Source organism: Prinia subflava, chromosome 16, assembly GCF_021018805.1.
Source record: "Prinia subflava isolate CZ2003 ecotype Zambia chromosome 16, Cam_Psub_1.2, whole genome shotgun sequence".
Lineage (NCBI taxonomy): Eukaryota > Metazoa > Chordata > Aves > Passeriformes > Cisticolidae > Prinia > Prinia subflava.
Genome location: NC_086262.1, coordinates 17,470,687 through 17,489,630, shown reverse-complemented (window position 1 = coordinate 17,489,630; position 18,944 = coordinate 17,470,687). Strand labels below are relative to the sequence as shown.

Here is an 18,944-nt window from a genome sequence, read left to right as displayed (position 1 = left end):
TCCAAAATTGGGTTCTTTTGGATCAAAGATGACATTAAGATAAAGAATTATTCATTAGAGAAGGAGTGTCCTACCCATTACTGCACAAACCCAGCTGTAATTAAGCATCTGAACGGGTGTTTATAAACAGATGTTCTCATCTAAATGTCTTAGAAATAAACAGCTTTGTTATTCCAGTTTCCCCAAACTACAGAAGGAGCTACAGCTCTCCTCCAGGCTGATGTTCTCCCACATGTACCCTAATATTTGAGTTCCCCAAATTGCAGGGGGAAGAAGGGTTCTCAAATGCAGGACAGTTTCTGCAGCAGAACATTCACAGAGCAATAGTGTAAATTTGCCAGGTGTAGTCCCAGCAGCAATTTTGGATTTCATGCTTTGAGAGACGTTGTCTTTATTGAACAGCCAGGACCTCTGCAACAGCCCTGCTCTGGTGACAGAGGTTTCACAGTCTCTGTGAACACTCTGACTTCTGCTATTCCGGTTCCCTCACATGGGAAGAAGCGTTTCCTGAGAGCTGTAAATCCATTGCATCATTCAAAATGCACCACAAGACAGTTTTGAAGGCTGCTTTAAACACATCTTTCAAAAATGGGGAAGAGCTACAATTTTTAGAACCATTTCTCATAACTTGTGGGGAAAAAATAATGTTAATGTAACATTGTGTGCATGTGTTTTGCATTTTAAAAGTAAAATAACAGCTTCCAAAAGTCAGTGTTGCCTATAAAAAACCTCATAACTTAAAAAAAAAAAAAAAAAAAAAAAAAAAAAAAAGGCCATATAATGGTGCTGTAAAATGTCTTCATCTTGTCCATCCCTCTGCCAAGGCAGGGTCATCTGAAGGTGGCACAGGAATGTGTCCAGGTGGGTTTGGGATGTTTCCAGACAGGGAAACTCCAGCCCCTCCCTGGGCAGCTGTTCCAGCGCCTGCCACCCTCCATGGAAGGAAGTTCTTCTTCATGTTGAGTGGAACTCGTTGTGTTGGAGTTTATTGCTCCTTGTCCTGTCTCTGGCACCACTGAACAGGGTCTGGCACCATCCTCTGCCAGCCCTCGGAGATGTTTGTATGGACTGATGGGATCCCCCTCAGTCCTCCCCGGACTAACCCAGCCCAGCTCCCACAGTCCCTCCTCCATCAGAAAGATGCTCCAGACCCCTCAACATCTTCGTGGCCTCCGCTGGACCCTCTCCAGTAGCGTCTTGGCTTTAGAGTAGAGCCCGGAGCTGGACATGGGCGGCAGGGCCGAGCAGGAGCATCTCCCCCTGCCCTGCTCAGCTCTGCCCTGCCTGCTCTGCCCAGCTCTGCCCTGCCCGCTCTGCAGAGCTGTGCCCCGTCCATTCTGCAGAGCTGTGCCCTGTCCATTCTGCAGAGCTGTGCCCTGTCCATTCTGCTGTGCCCTGTCCATTCTGCTGTGCCCTGCCCGTTCTGCCCTGCCCTGTCCATTCTGCCATGCCCAGCCGTGCCCTGCCCGCTCTGCCCAGCTGTGCCCTGTCCATCCTGCCCTGCCCACTCTGCCCTGCCCTGTCCATCCTGCTGTGCCCTGCCCGCTGTGCCCAGCTGTGCCCTGTCCATCCTGCTGTGCCCTGTCCATCCTGCTCTGCCCTGCCCGGCCCGGCTGCACTTTCCCGCCGCGGCCAACAGGTCGCACCGTTCCCCCTCGGCTGGGCTGGCCCCGGGGCCGGGCGGCGGCGCGGCCGGAGCCGGGCTGGGCACGGCGCGGCCGAGGCGAGGCGAGGCGGGCGCGGAGCAGCTCCGGCCGCGGCCGCCGCTGGCCGAGCGCGCTGCCTGCACTCCCTCTCACGTCGGGGAGGCGGAGGGAGGGAGGGAGCGAGGGAGGGGAAGGGGAGGCGCGGCCGCCGCCGTCCTCCATTTTGTGGCGGGGGCAGAACTGCCGAGCGCGGCGCTGCCCGGCGGAGGGACGGGGCGGGGAGCGCGGGGGGGCGAGGTCCGCGCAGGCAATTAGCGCTAATTAACGGAGGGGGCGCCGCGGCGGCGGGCGGGGACGGGTCGGGGTCCGGGGCCCGCGGCCCGCGGGAGGAGCAGCGGCCGCGGCCGGAGCGGCATCAGCGGAGCGGCAGCGGGGGAGCGGTGCCGCCGCCGCGGCCCCGAGGGGCGGCTGTTGACCCCCCCCGCCGGCTGCCGCCCCCGCCGCGGGCCGCCATGGCCGTGGGCGGCTGAAGGAGCCCCAGCGCCCTCCCCCGGACGAGGTAAGGGCGGCGGGGGTCCCGCGGGGGCTGCGCTTCCCCCCGGGAACTTGGCGGAGGGAGCGGCGGCGGTCCCCGCAGGAATGCCCGGGCCGGGGGGAGCCGAGCCGAGCCGCCCCCGGAGGAGCCCGGGCAGGGCCGGGAAAGGCGGCGGGGCCGGCCCGGCGGGGCGCGGGGACCCCCGGGCGGGCCCCCCGTGTCCGCGTCCCGGGGGAGCGGGGGCCGCGGGCGGGGAGCGCGGCCGAGCCCGCGCGGGGCCGGCTCCGCACGAGTGGGTGTGCCGGGAGACGGCTCAACAGGTCCCGACACATTGCTCTGAAAACTGTACTTTGCAAAGGCGAATTGATCGCAATCCGGCGGTTTTAAGTGTTTGCAGCGTTTTCCGCCCTTGGGCAGACTCTCGCAGCTGATTTTTGACACGTTTCCTACCCTGGATGATTCGCTGCCTTGGTTTTTTTTGGGCGTTGGGGGAATTGTCAAATGAAATAACTACCTTTTCCCTCCCCTTCGCGTAAAAAGGAAGAAGGCAGCGCTGGAGGTAGATAGTTGTATTTTTTCCGGTCGCTGTTGCGTGTCCACCTTAAGCAGCGCGGCAGTTCGGGGCTGCCCCGCTCCGGGCCGGGCTGGCCGGGCTGCGGCTCCCGGGGCGCGGCGCTGGGGCTCCGCTGCCCCGGGCACCCCGCACCCGCCGAGGGGCTGCCGGAGCCGCCGGGCCGCCCCCGCCCGGGACCAGCTGGCCCGGGCCACCTTAAGGTTTTACACGTGGGGCCTTTGGGGCGCTCGCAGCCTTAACTTTGCACACAGAAATAGCGGCGGGGCCGCGCTGCCAGCGCCGGGAGCCGCGCCGTGCCCGCGTCGGGCTGTCCCTGTCCCGGCGGGAGGGCACGGGCTGGCAGCGGGCTCTGCCCCCGACCGCGGCACGGCGGAAGGCCGGACACCGTGTCGGAAGTTTGGCGGAGAATTTACGGTGTTTCTCCAAACGTTTATGCTCTCCTCTGAAAAAAAAAAAAAAAGACATGTAGCAAACACAAACATCTGAAAGTTACGAGGTTTGTTTTCAGTGTCGGGTGTGTTTGCAGAGCAGCCGTGAACGGGTAGAGTGCTGGAAGCTAGTAAAAATCCTGCTTTGTTTTTAGCTGGATTTTATTTATAAACTTGAGATGTATTTAAGGAATTTTGCGGGGTTTACTGCGAGATGGGTGGGTTGGGTTTTAAGACTGATCCCGTGCAAGGGTGGCGAACGCTGTGTTTGTGGCGGGTCGGCTCCTGGGGAATGCCAAACCACGGAGCTGCCGCCTCCGGGAGCTCCGGACCTGCTCTGCAAGGGGAGAGCTGCCTGGGAAAGGTGCCAAATGTCCTTTTCCCCTGCTCAAGGTGTAGTTAAATACCAGGGAAATTTACCTGGCAATATTTGTAAACCGGGTCCCTTAACAATTCTTACAGTTCCTTAGTGTGGGAATGGGTGACCGAGCTGGGGAGTGCGTGCAGAGAGCTCATGTGCTGTAGCTTGAGTTGAGTGCAGGCAGCATTACCCCCTCATCCACCTTTAGCAAAGCTTTAAAATGCAGAGTTCCTCCTCACTAGACAGAAAACAAACCCCAAACCCCCCTAGAAACACGCGCAGTGTGTTTGAGGGACGTGGCACGTGTCAGCCCGGAGTGTGGTGAGCCGTGCCTTCGCTCTCGCAGCAGCTGAGCCAGGTTCGCCAGGCAAAGGACTTAGACTTTTTATTTTAAAGCTGTTATTAATGTGCCCTTGCTGTGCTGACTTTGACTGCTTCTCATCTTTTTATAGTTAATGGTAAAGTAATGGATTCCAAAGAATTGCTTAACCCGTCGGATCAAGACGAAACCAGGAAAAATGCACTCATCAGTACCAAAGGAGGGATCGTGATGGACTTCCATCCACCCTTCAGGGGTGGAGCTACTGTCCAAGCCCCTGTGTCTGCATCCCCTCTCCCTGCATCTTCTCAGTCGGATTCCAGTCAGCAACCTGCTTTGGCTGACTTTCCAAAAGGATTAGGAAACAATGTGCCTCAGCCAGACCTTTCCAAGGCAGTGTCGCTCTCCATGGGACTGTACATGGGTGAAACAGACGCAAAAGTGATGGGAAACGACCTTGGATTTTCGCACCAGGGCCAAATTGGCATCTCCTCTGGAGAAACGGACTTCAGGCTCCTGGAGGAAAGCATTGCGAGCTTGAACAAGTCCTCGAGCCTGGCCGAGGACACGAAGGGAACCGCGTCTTCTGAGGCGCCGCTCGAGCCGGATTTCCCAGGCATGGCCGGGCGCAGCGTCCCCGCCGAGCCGGGAGCTGCCGTGCAAAGCCAGGTGGGCTCGAATGGTGGCAACCTGAAGTTGTTCTCTGACGACCAAAGCACCCTGGATATCCTCCAGGATTTGGAATTGCCGCCGGTGTCGCCGGGCAAGGAGCCCAACGGGAGCCCGTGGCGGCTGGACCCGTTGCTGGATGAGGGTGGCTTGCTCTCCCCCATCTCCGCGGATGACGCCTTTCTCCTGGAAGGAAGTCTCGGTGAAGACTGCAAGCCTCCACTTTTATCTGACACTAAACCTAAAATTAATGACCGTGGTGACCTTTTACCCAGTTCCAAAATGCCAATGCCTCAAGTGAAAACAGAAAAGGAAGACTTCATTGAACTGTGTACTCCCGGCATCAAGCAGGAAAACATGGGCCCGCTCTACTGCCAGGCCAACTTCTCCGGGTCAAACCTGCTGGGTACGAAAGTCTCGGCCATCTCCATCCACGGAGTCAGCACCTCTGGGGGACAGATGTACCATTATGATTTAAATACTGCGTCTCTCTCGCAGCAGCAGGATCAGAAACCAATTTTTAATATCATTCCATCTCTTCCTGCCGGGTCAGAAAATTGGAATAGGTGCCAGGGATCAGGGGACGAGGCATTGGCTCCACTGGGAACGCTCAACCTCTCTGGCAGACCTGCTTTCTCTAATGGCTATTCAAGGTAATTAGTTTTTGTTGCTCTTGATTAAAACGCTACAAGTGTGTTCAGCACAACTCCATGCATGCTGGTTTGTTGCTCGGGCTTTTTGTCCTTTTTTTCCCCCCTTCCATTTGGTATGTGTGGCTGATTAGACATCGCTGGAGAATGTTTATCCCACAGTACAACAGCAGCTTTAAGCAACTACTCAATTATTGGTATTAAAGGGAAGAAAAGGGGAAGGGAGCTGGCACGCTCTAAAAAGTAAATAAACAAAAATAAAACTTCCAAGGTACAGCCTAGAGGGAAAATCGAGCGTGTGGTAGCAGGATCCATACACAGGCAGTATGGAAGGAAGTATTTAAGTGTATACAAAAGCTCCCTCGTTCCCAGGGGTTAGAGGATCAATCACTGTGGGCTTTTTTTCCTTCCTAGCATTACTTAAATGTTATGCACAAAAATAACTTGGTTGCTGGGTAAATTTCTAGAATTGCATTTAAGCTGAACTGGAGTTTTCACTGTGCTCGGTATCGCATTTACCTTACATGGACAAGAAGATTCCGAGTGGGAAATACTCAGCAGCCTGTTCAATAACTGCCTTTAGAAGAGATAAGAATATTTGCAGCCAGACCTAAGCACACCTGGAATTTAACTCCTGAGCAGAACGGCAGGAGGGCTGCCGGGAGGGGGTGTGGGGAGCTGCTTCTACCTGCGGCCAGTGCCTGGGTGGTTGTGTTTGCTCGAGTGATGCAGAGGGGCAGCTCTGGGGGGCAGCTCCGGGGGCAGCTCCGGGGGCAGCTCTGGGGGGCAGCTCTGGGGGGCAGCTCTGGGGGGCAGCTCTGGGGGGCAGCTCTGGGGGGCAGCTCTGGGGGCAGCTGTGCTCGGCTGTGCCGCAGGAACAGTTCCCATCCCAGGGGAACACCCGGTTGTCTCTCCAGCTGCTGTGTATTTAACTCCTTGCACCGGCAGTGTGTGGCCTCCTCGGAGGAGGGGGATTTTGTGAGGTCTGTTAGAAAATGGCCCTGCCAGTGCCTCTACACAAACCCAGGATTTGCAGGCGTTTGATGAAGGAGCTGGTTTAACATGCTGGGTTTATTGCTCTGTTGACACTTGGATCCCCAGGGTGTTCCCGCCAGTCCCGGGGCTCTCCGTGCACTATATTTGCTCCATTTTCCCATGGTTGGAATGAAGTGTGTGAGGATTTCTTTTTTGTTTCAGGAAGACAGCTTTTAGCTTGCTTTCATTCTCAATTTCTTTCGTAGGTTATGATTCTGTTGTACATGTTTTTTTCTTTGAAGTGTTTAAAGCGATTTGAAATGTAAGAGATCCAGAAAGGAAAATCAAAATCTGTGGCTGGATTCCACCTTGATACTTGAACACTGAGTGTGTCTTACCATTTATTTTGACAGAGAAGAAATGCTCGATGCTAATCTTTTACATAACTAGTTTAATTTCATGTTGTGTTCAATTTGTTTCCTGGGGATTTTTGGTGAGTTTATTTCCTCTGCTCTCACTGTATCTTTAATGATAATCGTAAACTCTGTGTCAAAGCAAGAAGCGTTTCTGCATCGGGGAGGAGCATTTCAGGGACAGTTTAAATAAGCAGATTCCCCCGAGCTGCTGGAAATGTCCCTTTTGAGGATGGTTGCGAGGAGGTGCTGCCCGGGCTGTGGCGTGCAGGGCTGGCTGACACCGGGGTGTGTGCGCGGCCCGGCGGGGCCAGCACGGCCGGTGTGCTCCGGGTGTGCTCCGGGTGTGCTCCCGGGTGTGCTCCCGGGTGTGCTCCCGGTGGGATCCCGGGGGATGGGGGCTCCTCGGGCTGGCAGCCAGGCAGAGCTGCCCCTGGGGGAGCGGGCGAGCAGGGGGACACGTCCTGCTGCGCTCTGGGCCGGCGGTGCCCGGGGCAGCGCGGGGAGCGTCCTGGAGCATCCCTGCTCCGGTGCCCGGGGTTATCCACGCCGGGGTTTCGGCACAGGCGGTCTTGCTTCCTGCAGGGTCATCTTATATTTTATTGCTTCCTTTTTGCTGTAAGATAATGGATTTTTTTTTTCTTTATGGAATGTGTAAAGAATTTCGAGGTGGCTCCTAGTTGAGCTTTGCATAAAATGCGTTATTCAGAGCTTTGTGGAAGCTGTTTTTACTTCCCAAGGATTTTTATATACTTCAACTACAAAGTCCAGTTCTTAAAACACCATTGTTTGCGTTTGCTTTATTATTTTTATTCTATAACATTCAGGCAATTCCATCTTCCTTTTAGAGTGTTTGAGGTATTAATGAACCCTGGGTTTGAAGCAAGAATTTTCTTTCTTCTTGAGCCTTGCCAGGAATATTTGGTCTAAACTGGGTTAGTTTAAGGTGATGTATTGTGCATTTGTTTGTTTTTCTTGCAGAAGACTTAACAAAATTGGCATTTGTTTTAGAAACAAAGGAAGGACTCTCTTGCCAGGTTCCCGTGGTCTGGTTTTTTTTTAGGTACTGAATGTGAGAGGTGGAGGCTGGGATTTTGAGAAGCTTCAGGTTCCAGGAGGAAATACTTCTTGATGTTTGTAGAATTATTTGTCGACTAATCACATATTAATTGTAGACTGAGCATAGGGGAGGAGAAGCTGCAGTTCAGCCCTGGTGTTTAGGTAGTATTTAATCTGCCTGTTTAATGGGAAACCTGGGATGTCCCTTTTTATCCACTCAGGCTGGAATTGATGTCATGCCATTTCTGAGTGGTTTTGCTCCTCCAGGTAGCCCAGCATGCTGGCTTTAATGGGACAAGTGACAATCAGGCCCAAGAAAACCAATCAATTGCAGGGAGCTGCAGGAGGATCCAGAAGTTAACAAGCAGAATGCAAACTTCAGGAATTTGATTAATGGGAATGAATTGGCAATAATCAATAAGCTGTTGTTGGTGGAGGAGCCAGCTGGTGCCTGTGCTGAGCTGCTGAAACACTGAGCTGCAGCTCCTGAGCACGGGAGGCTCTGGCTGGCAGCAGATGGCTGGGGTGGCTCTGGGGTCTCCCCTCTGAGCAAGTGCAGAAATAAGGAAGGTGGACAGAATAAAAGCGAGGAGAAAGTAAACTAACAGACAGTGTACCTTAGATTGTCCTCAATGGCAGCGAGGCAGCAGCTGGAAGAGGAGCAGGTCACGCTGCAGTGCTTCGCTGAGGGGTTGGAGGGTTTGCTGGCGTCCGTCTCCGATGGGATGTTCTGTGATTTGTTAACAAACCCGGGGAAAACAGCTCCATTTCAAGGAAATGGTTTTAGCAACACACGCTTGTGAGGCTCTTGCATGGTATATACATTAAATCTTTCCCTCAACTCCTGTTGCTCTGACTTCCTGGAGATGTGGCTTGTTGTGGGGGGAGTGAAGGATGCTGAGAACCAGCCCAGCAATGCAGGGTTTGCTCCTACAGCCAGAATTCACAGAAACTGGGCCCCACTGGCACTGTTAGGGCTTCTCTTATTACAATTGAAATCATTCCTAGTACTTAAGCTTGTGGGGGATAAGGATCATTAAGGAAGTTTAAGAAAGGGCAAGAGCTGAGAGGAGCCATTAAAGAGGAGGAAAGTCTGGAAGGGGGAGAAGTTTTGCTGTTCAGTCACAGTCCAAAGCCTTGCTTCCAAAAGTTCCCCTTCTGCCCTTAACTCTTTAACTGGGATTCTTCTCGGGCTCAGGTGCTGTGTGAGAAGGAAGGGAAAGAAAAGGGCTCGTTTGCCAGCAGTGGTAAAGGTCACTTGTCCGTTTGTCTTCCCGCTTTGTTTCCCTCGGCTGCTGGCCAAGGCCGGTGGCTTGGCAGGGCTGGAGGCAGCGCTTTAAGGGCTGCCTGACTCAGCAGAGTGTAATGTATGGGACATCCGGAATCGGGGCTTTTTTAATAATTCTATTTTGATATAAAACCCAGGCGTGGTGCTTGGAGTGCTCAGGGTTCCAGTAGCCTGTGTTGTGATTTGTCAGCTTAGTGTAATACTGTACTTGGGGGTTTGACTCTGGTAGTACATGGCAAAAAAATCCAGTTGTTTTGGCAGAAGGGGATGAATCAGGAATGTCCTGCAGAATGTGCTCTAAGGCACTGTGAAAAGGTAACTAGATAAATGAGAGGTCATGGAAGATGTAATCCACTTTTCCCAGTTTCGGCTGATCCTTCCATCAAGCTCATAGCCAAGGAGGTTGTTGTAGGTCCACTCCAAATGGTTAACTCCTGCAAATTTATTTCTCCCTACAATAATCTCTATTTTAAACTTAATTCTGGCTTATAATACAACCTTACTTTTGTTGTCCATACCATTTTTTTTAAAATTTATCGCCATGGTTAAACCCCTTGTACTCTCCTGCTGCCAGTGAAGGCAAAGCTGTGGAATAAGTCCTTAGGAATAAGTCCTACTCACGAATCTTCTCAGAAATGTGAAACACAGGTATTATCCAACTCCTACATTGTATATTTACCATGCTAAAGATTACTTTTACAGTGAGAGCAATTTATCTTGGGGGAAGCAAATTCTGCTTCTTCCTTTGATTTTTGCTGCTGGTTCTGGAACGTGGTGCATATTCTGTATGTAGATGTAGCTGCAAACTGGAATTATTTCTGCACTTTACAAGGTTCCCAAGTCCTCCTGTCTTCCTGGGTGCAGTTTTATCCCCACTGCTGAGTGTGGTGGCAACTTTCCTCATCCCAAGGCACTGCTTTGGGGTAGCATTCATTTTTGGGGTGGTTGAAGCCTGTCCAAGCTGCTGTCCCACCCCGAGGTGCTGCTGTAGTGTCACGTATACATCCTGTGAATGGTCCCCATGGCATCAGTCTTGAGGAAAACATCCAAATAACACCCTGTTATTTTATTGCAGTCCAAGTTACAAGCAATGGGAAAAGCTTTGTAGAGCTGTAGTTAGAATTACTTTGGGTTTGTGCTATTGAAGTAACTGCGAGTGTCACCTCTGGTGTAGAGAAATGAACTTGGAAATAAATGCCTTTGTAAAGCCATCAGCTTGGAACTCGGGAGCACAGAACAAGTGTGTGTGCACCACGGTGGTTCTGGGAGGAACACTTGGATGTGCTGAGTGCTGTGCACCAGACCCAGGACATTGGGTTAAGCTCTCTTTGGTTTCCCAGCCTTTGTCTCCCAGAGTCTCAAGTACACACAGATGTTAATCTTATTTACTGAAGAATTAATGTGTGGCACTGTTGCATGTACAGATCATTGTTCTCATCCCGGGGATTTTCTGCCTGATTCACTGCAGTGAGATCCATTGATCACCATTTGGAACAGCCACTGCAGTGTGAGATCCATTGATGCCCTGTTAGAGCACAGCCTTTGCTTAAATAGCCCCAGCCCTCGCAGAGCAGGAGTTAATCCTGTTCTCACTGCTGGGTTCTGGAAATACTGGTCAGATGCTGTCTGTGGATGGCCTCATCCCCCTGGGACAGGAGTGAACCAGTACAGCTGGAATAGATGACACACGCAAAAAAAGAATAATTTCATCTCATTGTCTTGGCTCTGACTCCAGAGCAGCTCTTTTGGGCTATCTGTGGGAAAAAAGAAAACACAGACTCGATGGTTTTTTTGCCCATATGTGAGGGTGTGACCAGTTGTGGCCTTGCTGGTCACCTGCAGAGGGTCACCTGCACGGAGCCAGCTCCATCCGTGGCTTGGAGCACTTGGTACCACAGGCTGGAGGGGCAGCTGGGGGACTCTGCCATGCAGCTCCTGCTGCCTGGGGCCAGGGGAACCAGCAGTGGGGTGTCCCTGTAAAAACAGGAGCTGTGTCCCCAGAAGTGCAGGGTTGGGCTGGGAGGACAATTCAGCACAATTACCATGTCTCTCCTGGGGGTTTTCCTCTTACCTCATCTTCACTCCAAAGGAGGTGTTGTGCCTGTGCCTCCCATAGGCTGGCCTGACTCAGCTCCCACAGACCTCTGCCGTGATGGTTCCTGCTGGGATTCCACCCCTGGATGAAGCGGTGGCTCCCTGTGCTCAGGCTGTGGCTGTATTGCTTGAAGTGGAGCTGTGGAACACCCTGACAAGGGATTTTCCTCCCTCTCCGTGGCCTGTCCCGCTGGCTGTGTCACCTCCGTGTCCCAGAGGTGTCTGGCAGGAGCAGGAGCAGCAGCTGCAGCTCCTCTGGCTCGGGGAGCCGAGCCTGGAGCTGGGCTGTGGATGCAGGGGATGGAGATGAGGTCAGGTTTGCTCTCTGCTCGCGTGTGAGAGGAGAGTTCAGGCTCCAGGACACGCTGTTACTTACCCAGGATATCATGTAGAGTTCTGTAATCCTGGAGCCTTAAATCAATAATCACCACAATTGTGTGGATTTCTGGAGGAAATGGTGCTCTTCAGAAGTCATCTTGACATGGTGTGTGGAGAATGTTTCTGTACCAGCCCCCTGCCTTTTAATCCAGCCACTGCCAATGGGTCACCATCAAACCTCCACATTCCACCTGTGGAGCTCCCAGTCTGTGCTAAATGTTCCTAGAAAATCACAATCCTGATGTATTTTGGAAATTAATATCCCACAGCCTGATGATACTTTGCTGTGGGGATGCAATGTCATACACAACTTCCCCTTTTGGATCAAAGATCTTGGTTTTTGTGAGATTGCAAAGGCAAAAGTATTGTTGGGGAAGGAATTCTCATGTCTTTCTTGAATTCAGTTCACTGCTACTGTAATTTAGTAAAGAAAAAGAGTTTCATATTGGATTTTACAGTAATACATTCTTCATGCTATTTGTAATATGTTTGTACAGTTACTGTGTGTCAGAAAACAGCTGGAGATCATCAAATTTCTGCACCACGGTCACACAAGATTTAATATGAAGCTTGTGAGCAGCAGGGCACCATTTACTCTTGTGTTGCTTTATTCAGATACTTACTATTTCTCGTTGCTTTTATTTGTGTAGCTGAGTTTAAAGTTAGCAAGTATTGCTCAGGACGGGACTTTTTATAAACAAATGAGAGCGCAAATGCGTAGTTTGCCTCAAAATAGCACCTGGGAAACTCAGAAATGTGCTGTAGAGTCAAGGAGGAGCAAATCCTGGCGTACCAGTGAAGTCTGTCATCTATTCAAGAAGCGAATAGTGGAAGTGATTTCATAGCTCCTTGGCTTGGTTTTCACTTTTCCAAGAAACCTGGGAAAGGTCCTGTCATTGTCCTTACCCAGAATATCCCTTGTGGTGCACTTTGGTGCAGCAGGGACTTGAGTCGTGTCTTACCTTTGCAGGCAGGGGGGTTTGGGGGGTTTGGTGTGTGTGGTTTGATGTGTGTTCTGTCCCTGGGTGTTTGAGTGCCTGTTCTGCTGGAGTTCTGGTGGAGAAAAGGGGCTGGAGCCTGGGTGAGCCCTGTTCTCACAGGCAGTTCAGTGTCTCTGCTGTGTCCTGCTGGGGGTTTGGTGTGTGTTCTGTCCCTGGGTGTTTGGATGCCTGTTCTGCTGGAGTTCTCATGGAGAAGAGGGGCTGGAGCCCGGGTGAGCCCTTTGCTCACAGGCAATTCAGTGTCTCAGCTGTGTCCTGCTGGGGGTTTGGTGTGTGTGCTTTGGTGTGTTCTGTCCCTGGGTGTTTGAGTGCCTGTTCTGGTGGAGAAGAGGGGCTGGAGCCCGGGTGAGCCCTGTGCTCACAGGCAGGCGGTGTCTCTGCTGTGTCCCAGTGTGGGTTTGGTGTGTGTGGTTTGATGTGTTCTGTCCCTGGGTGTTTGGATGCCTGTTCTAGTGGCAGTTCTGGTGGAGAAGAGGGGCAGGAGCCCGGGTGAGCCCTTTGCTCACAGGCAGTTCAGTGTCTCAGCTGTGTCTCGCTGGGGAGAGGGCAGTGCAAACAGGATATCTGGGCTTAGAAACTCTGGGAAATTTTTAGAAAATGAGGTTTTGGTCTTGGATGAGAATCCTCCAGCCATACACAGCTCCTTTCCAGCTGTGTGAGTTGGGTATGGCAGGAGGGGGCTTCCATGGATCTCTTTTTTCCCAGCTGGACATCGGGAAGGGCATGGGAGCTTGTGGTGTGTGTGCACCTGGCCCTGCTTTGGGCTTCAGCCCCTTGGCAGCTCTCCAAAGCCTGTGTGGTGTCTCCTTGGCTTCCCCTGCCCTCACAGCCTGCACCACTCGGAGGTTTGGGGGTTTGGGAGAAAATACAGCTGTAATGTATTAAACTCTACATTTTGTTTATGATTTCGGTAGCTTTTCAGTTGGTCAGATGCTGTAAATTCAGAATGGTGCATTTGAAACCAACACACCAATCCACAGGCACGCTGTCCATTGCTGTGTACTCGCATTTTATTTTTCCTCTTGCTTATTTTTTTTCCCCTAATCGTTTTTGTTACCTTTCTGAAGCAATAACTTCCTAAAGCCATCAGCAGAGGTTTTGAATAAATCCATGCTGAAAACGTGCATGTTCTGCATGCACACGTGTGGAGTTGTTCTGCAAGAATGTAGTCCAGGCTTGTTAACTTCAAAAACAAAAACCAAAACTAAATAAAGAGAAGAACTGGCAGACTTGACAGTTTCATGTGGATTTCAGTTTCCTACTACCCGGCTGTTGTTTTCTCTCTTGTATTTCTTTCTGTGCATTTCTTTTGCTGCCAGGGTCTTTGATGGTTTATTTTGCCTGTTGAATTTCTGTTAATCTTGTGTTCCATATGAATTGCTCCCAAATCAATTGTGCTGTCCCCATATAGCACCCCATATAGAGAATAGATATAATTAGACCTTTTTTTTTTTTTAAACAAGGAACTCTGCATCTTGGTTCTCTTAAAACATGGACTAGATTGGAACATAAGCCAATATGAGAAAAACAGTCGTATCTGAAAACAGACTTCTAAAACAGCTTTAAAAATTAGAAATCTTAAAGTTTGTATGCAGAATAGTTTTTGGATGCTGAAGATGCGTGGAATTTAATTTCACTTGACACCTTAATTTTGGTAAGCTAATACATGTTTATTACATGTTTATTGAAGTACTAGCACACTGGGGGATGCATTGCCTGTTGGTAGGGATTGGCAGTGACCCCAGCCATGGCACTGGAGTGGCCACTGGGGTTCCCCAGGCCTGGCTTTTATTCAGAGGTTATTTCCAGACAGAACCGTTTTGGTTGGAAGAGCCCCCATGGACCATTGAGTCCAAGCTGTGCCCAGTCCCCACCTTGTCCCCAGCCCAGAGCACTGAGTGCCACGTCCAGGTTGTTCTCAGTACCTTACTGCGATTTCCAGGCATGAATTAAAATTAGTTTGTAGAGGAGGATCCTAGATCATTGCCTTCTGATTAATAAATTATGTAATCTGTTTGGGGGAAATGAAGACTTGTAATGCTTTTGGGGGTATTTGCTTTGACCAACCAATCCTGATAAGCTTCAGGTTTAAAAGAAAGCTGAAGGTTAAATTTATGCTGTTATTTGAAGGAGCAGGAAGTGTAGCCGTGATCCTGGATCACAGATAGGCTCTCCCAGTTGGAATAGCACTGCTGTTTTAATCTATATTTCAGCAAAGGCTTTTTCTCTGACCTACCTTGTCCCAGCCCAGCCCAGGCTTTTGAGAGGTCCCTTGGCTGCCCTGGGTGTGGGGGCAGTTCTGTGGTGGAGGGTCCGAGTCCTGCTGTGGTGTGAGTTCCCGTGGTTTCATTTTCATGTGGCTGTGTGAGTTCTGCCCTTCCTGGACACGTGTTTCTGCTGAGCCCCACACATCTGCCATTTTCTGAACTGAAAAGGAAGCTTCCCTGACACCTTTCTTAGCAAAACCCATCTGACAAGTTCTGTGCTGACTTGGTTTCCGTAGCTGGAGAAGACAAGTCTGTTCTCATGCAGTGCCAGGTGATTTGCAAATTCTGTGCATGATTTGATTAAAAAATCTAGTGCTGAAACTCCCTCATCTAAAATGTGTTGTAAGAACCTGAGTGCTTGGAATTGTGTGTTATGAGGAGCAGAGCATTCCCTTTTCAGCTCTCACTGAAGGGAGCAGTTAATATCAGGATGCCTGCACGGCAACATCCTGACTCGTCGAGATACTTGACAGCTCCTTTCCAACCAGAGCAACTGGTTTGACAAATGAGCTCGGACTTATTTTATCACTTTAAAGATAAATCTTTAAAGACTCTTTTAACACCTTAAAGGTTGGGACATCTGATATTTTATTAAATAACAATCTGGAGGTTTCTAAGTCCACTTATTTCTGTGCCTGAGCTTGTTCCGTGTTGCAGATGAGAGCATACCAGTGGGGAGGAGGAAGTGACTGGGTTTCTATTCCTGGCTGACCCCAGCCTCGGAACCGAGGAAGAGCTTTAAAGGAAATGCAGCATTCAGCTCTCTGAATCTTTCCAAGTATTCGTAAGTGCTACCAGCACTGGCTTCCTGCATGCGGCCTTTCAAGGTGTGGACATCTTAAAACTGTCCTAATTTCCAAACGAAACAGGGGTGACAAGGGAAGCCCTGAACTTCATGGAGACAGCAAAAGTTGCAATTCCAGATTTTATCAGAAACATCCAAACCATCCTATTTTTACCTGGCAGGCAGCTCTGCAAGCCCAGCCAGGGCGGGAGGTGGTGCAAGGAGCCCAGTGGGGCTGTGGCACACGGGCTGGGCCCCTCCAGCCAGGGCAGGGAGAGCTCCATGGGGTCACTGCAGTGCCAGGGTGGCTGTGCCCAGCAGGCCTGCAGGAGCTGCCAGCACCGGGACAGGGCTGCTGGAGGACCTGCAGCAGTGTGGGTTGGGAGCCCAGCCCTTGGCAGGGAGGGCTGTAAACCTGTAAGGGCACTGAGCACGAGGAGGCTCTTGCGAAAGAGCTGTCCTTGCTCCTGGAAGGAGAACATCCCCTCAGCCAGGGCTTCTCTGGGGCTGTTGGTGAGCTGGAAATCCAGCAGACCTGAATAGGCTGGCATTGCTTTTTCTCCTTCCTTTAAGACTTTGACACACTTCCTTGCCAGAGGCCATTTTCAAAGCCAGAACCCAGCACGCCCAGGCTGTTGTGGAACTGGAAGAGCAGTTCCCTTGTGGGATGGAGAGCTGGGCAGACCCTGCTGGGTCTGGGGTGGCTGCTGAGGCTGAGCAGTCCCCGCTGGTCCCTGCGGGTCAGCCTGGGCTGGGCAGGAGCCTGCACACAGGTTTCTGGGTTAGCTGAGCTGAGCTATTTCGGGTGCTGAGCGCCAGGCTGGGGAGCTGTGCGAGCTCAGAGCCGAGCAGAGAGGGAGCTCCAGCTGGGAATGTGAGGCTGGGAGCCTTGGGAATGTTATCCCTGCACTGCTTGCACGGGATGGAGCTCGGAGCTGGCAGCTGGGACTCGGGAAGGGGTTCTGGGTTGTCACTGATCATCCTGGGCCACCCTGGGCTCAGTGTGCAGGGGGACGAGGGTGTCTGTCACCAGGAAGGTGACAAACCCTGAGCGGGCTCCAGGCGTTCCTGACTGGCTACCAGGGAACCTCTGTGCATGGGTTTGGCTCCAGTGCTTGAGAAATTATCCCCAGACACCACCAGATAAAGAGCCAGAGTGGAGGGGGGACAGCGACAAATCCAGGGTGGTTGTGCTGATATTTTCCTGCACAATTCTTCTTCCTCTCCCCGTTTTTGATACTGGGATGTTCACAGGTGTGTGTGTGTATTCCCCCACCCCTTGTGTTAAATTCCATACTTTGTCTATAAAATTCCAAATAAATCAAGGTGATTATAGGAAACAGGCTCTTCCTGATGGTGCCTGGGGAAATTCCTAAGGGCTTGAAAGCCATCCTTCACTCCTTTCGTGCTGTAGTCAGCGTTCCAGAGACATCTAGGAAATTAAAATGTTCTATTATAAAGATGGGTTACCCTGTCACACATATTACCATCAGTAGTTTTCCTGGCTGTCCCTGTCATCCCCACATGTTTGGACTGCTGTACCAGCACTCAGAAATGTTCTTTTCCCTCCTGTGCTGCTGCCATGAATGTGCCACCAAAAGCCAGCTAGACCCCAGTTGGGCAAAAATCAATTTCTTTTCTGTAGTTTAACTACAAGGAGATTGTAGTAAAGAAAATAAATATCAATTTAATAGAATTAATTCAAATTTGTAACTTAAATGTAATATTTCAAAGTATTTTCTACAAACACAGCAAGAAAGAACTTTAATTGCTCAAGAAAAATGAGAACTTGACCATGTTCTAGTAGTTTATTTTTCTTTATTTTCTAACTGCCAAGGATAGACATCGGTGCTCTCCTCTCTCTACTCATTCTTTCCCAGGGAAGGTGATGATGTTTTCGTTGCTGTGGTACCTCACCCTCCTGGTTTGGAGGTGCCTTGGATCCCAGGGGTTCCAGGTGAGCTGCTGGAGGGAGCTGGCCCTGGCTGGGTGTGGAGGAGGCTGTGCTGGGGTCTGGAGGGGCAGGGCTGTTCCGAGGGCACAGATCCCTCCTCAGACACTCCGTGTGTGAGTACATTGTGTTACTGCTGTACATTTCCCAGGGTGGTGATGAAGCCCGAACAGTTTTCCCAGAATTGTCATTTTAGTGAATAAAGCTGTTCTCGATGCCGGAGCGGGGAATGGTGTTGGGAATCCTTTGCGTGTTTCTGCCCTGAGGGGGTTTCTGATTCTTTCCAGTAGAAAGTCATCGTGCACATACTGCAGAGCTTTAATTTCTTTGCCTTAACCTCGCTCAACATGTGAAAATTAACAGTAATACAAACAAGCTGACGATGAGACGCTGCGCTGGGAGACGTTGTGTTAAAATGACAATTATTGGCTTCTGCAGCCTGTGTTTTGAGGACCTTTTTGTGCCCGTGAGACCAGGCTGGGAGCAGCTAATGGCTCCGTCCTCCCCGGCTGCTGCTCTGCTCCAGGGCACTTTGTTTGCTCTTATTTCTGGAGCTCAGGCAGGGCTTTCAGATCGTTTCAAAAGCAGTATTTTTTTTTGTTTAAGTCAGTGGTCGGGCAGTGCTGTAGGATGCCACAGTTTGTGCACAGAAGGGAAAGAGCAGGGCTGTGTCACTGCACACTGGGGCAGTTTCTCAAGGAAGAGCTGTTCCATTGTTCTCACTGCCCTGGACTACCTGGGACACTCCTTCTCACAGCCTGAGCACTTGAATTTCTTTGGACTCCTTGGACCTGTTCAAACCAAACCTGTTGGTTTGTTGCTGTTATTTTCTGTTCATGGAAGAATGGCAGAACGTTTTTACTTTCCTCTTTCTGCAGGTGTCTGAGTTTTCACCTGCCCTTATTAATGCCTTTGCAGCATCATGCTCACCAAGCTGCTGCTGTCTGGGGAGAAGCTGTGTCTGTTACCATCCTTCATCTCAAAAATTGGAGTCAGATATTTGATTATAATTTTGTAGCACTCCAGAACTGACACAATCACTTTTTATTTTAGTTCCCTGAGTTGGTGAAGTCTCTACTTTATTTTTTTGTTATTGCTGGCACAATGAAGACAGGATCATAGAATGGCTTGGGTTGGAAAGGACCTTAAAACCAATCCAGTGCCACCTCTGCTATGGCAAGGGCACCTTCCACTATCACCTGGCCTTGGGCACTGCCAGGGATGGGACAGCCACAGCTTCTCCTGGCACCCTGTGCCAGGGCCTCACCCCAAATCTCATCTAACCCTTCTCTCTGTCATTTAAAGCCTTTCCCCAGGCCTGTGTGAAAAAGGAAAGCACTTTTGTCTCCTAAGTAAGCTTTTGCCAGTCCAGATTTCAGTTTTCAGGCTAGTCATTCTGGATTGTGCAATTGCCTTTGATAAATAAGCAGTGTCTGGGTTTGCATTTGACAAGACAGGCATGTTGGAATTCACTTGGTGAAGCCTTTTGGCCCATGAAAACTGCTTTCTCATCCTAGTGATGCCTTTTTCTGTTAAATCGCCAGCTGGGATT

The 18,944-nt window shown here is 50.9% G+C and overlaps 1 protein-coding gene across 1 annotated transcript in view; it reads left to right on the top strand.

The window, feature by feature from the left end:
* Nucleotides 1–1,885: 1,885 nt before the first annotated feature.
* NR3C1 (nuclear receptor subfamily 3 group C member 1) overlaps nt 1,886–18,944 on the top strand; it is a 61,574-nt gene continuing 44,515 nt past the window's right edge. The window contains exons 1-2 of the mRNA XM_063413122.1: nt 1,886–2,205; nt 3,997–5,185. Coding sequence (XP_063269192.1) covers nt 4,011–5,185 — 1,175 coding nt within the window. The 5' untranslated portion in view covers nt 1,886–2,205; nt 3,997–4,010. The remainder of the gene's footprint in view (nt 2,206–3,996; nt 5,186–18,944) is intronic.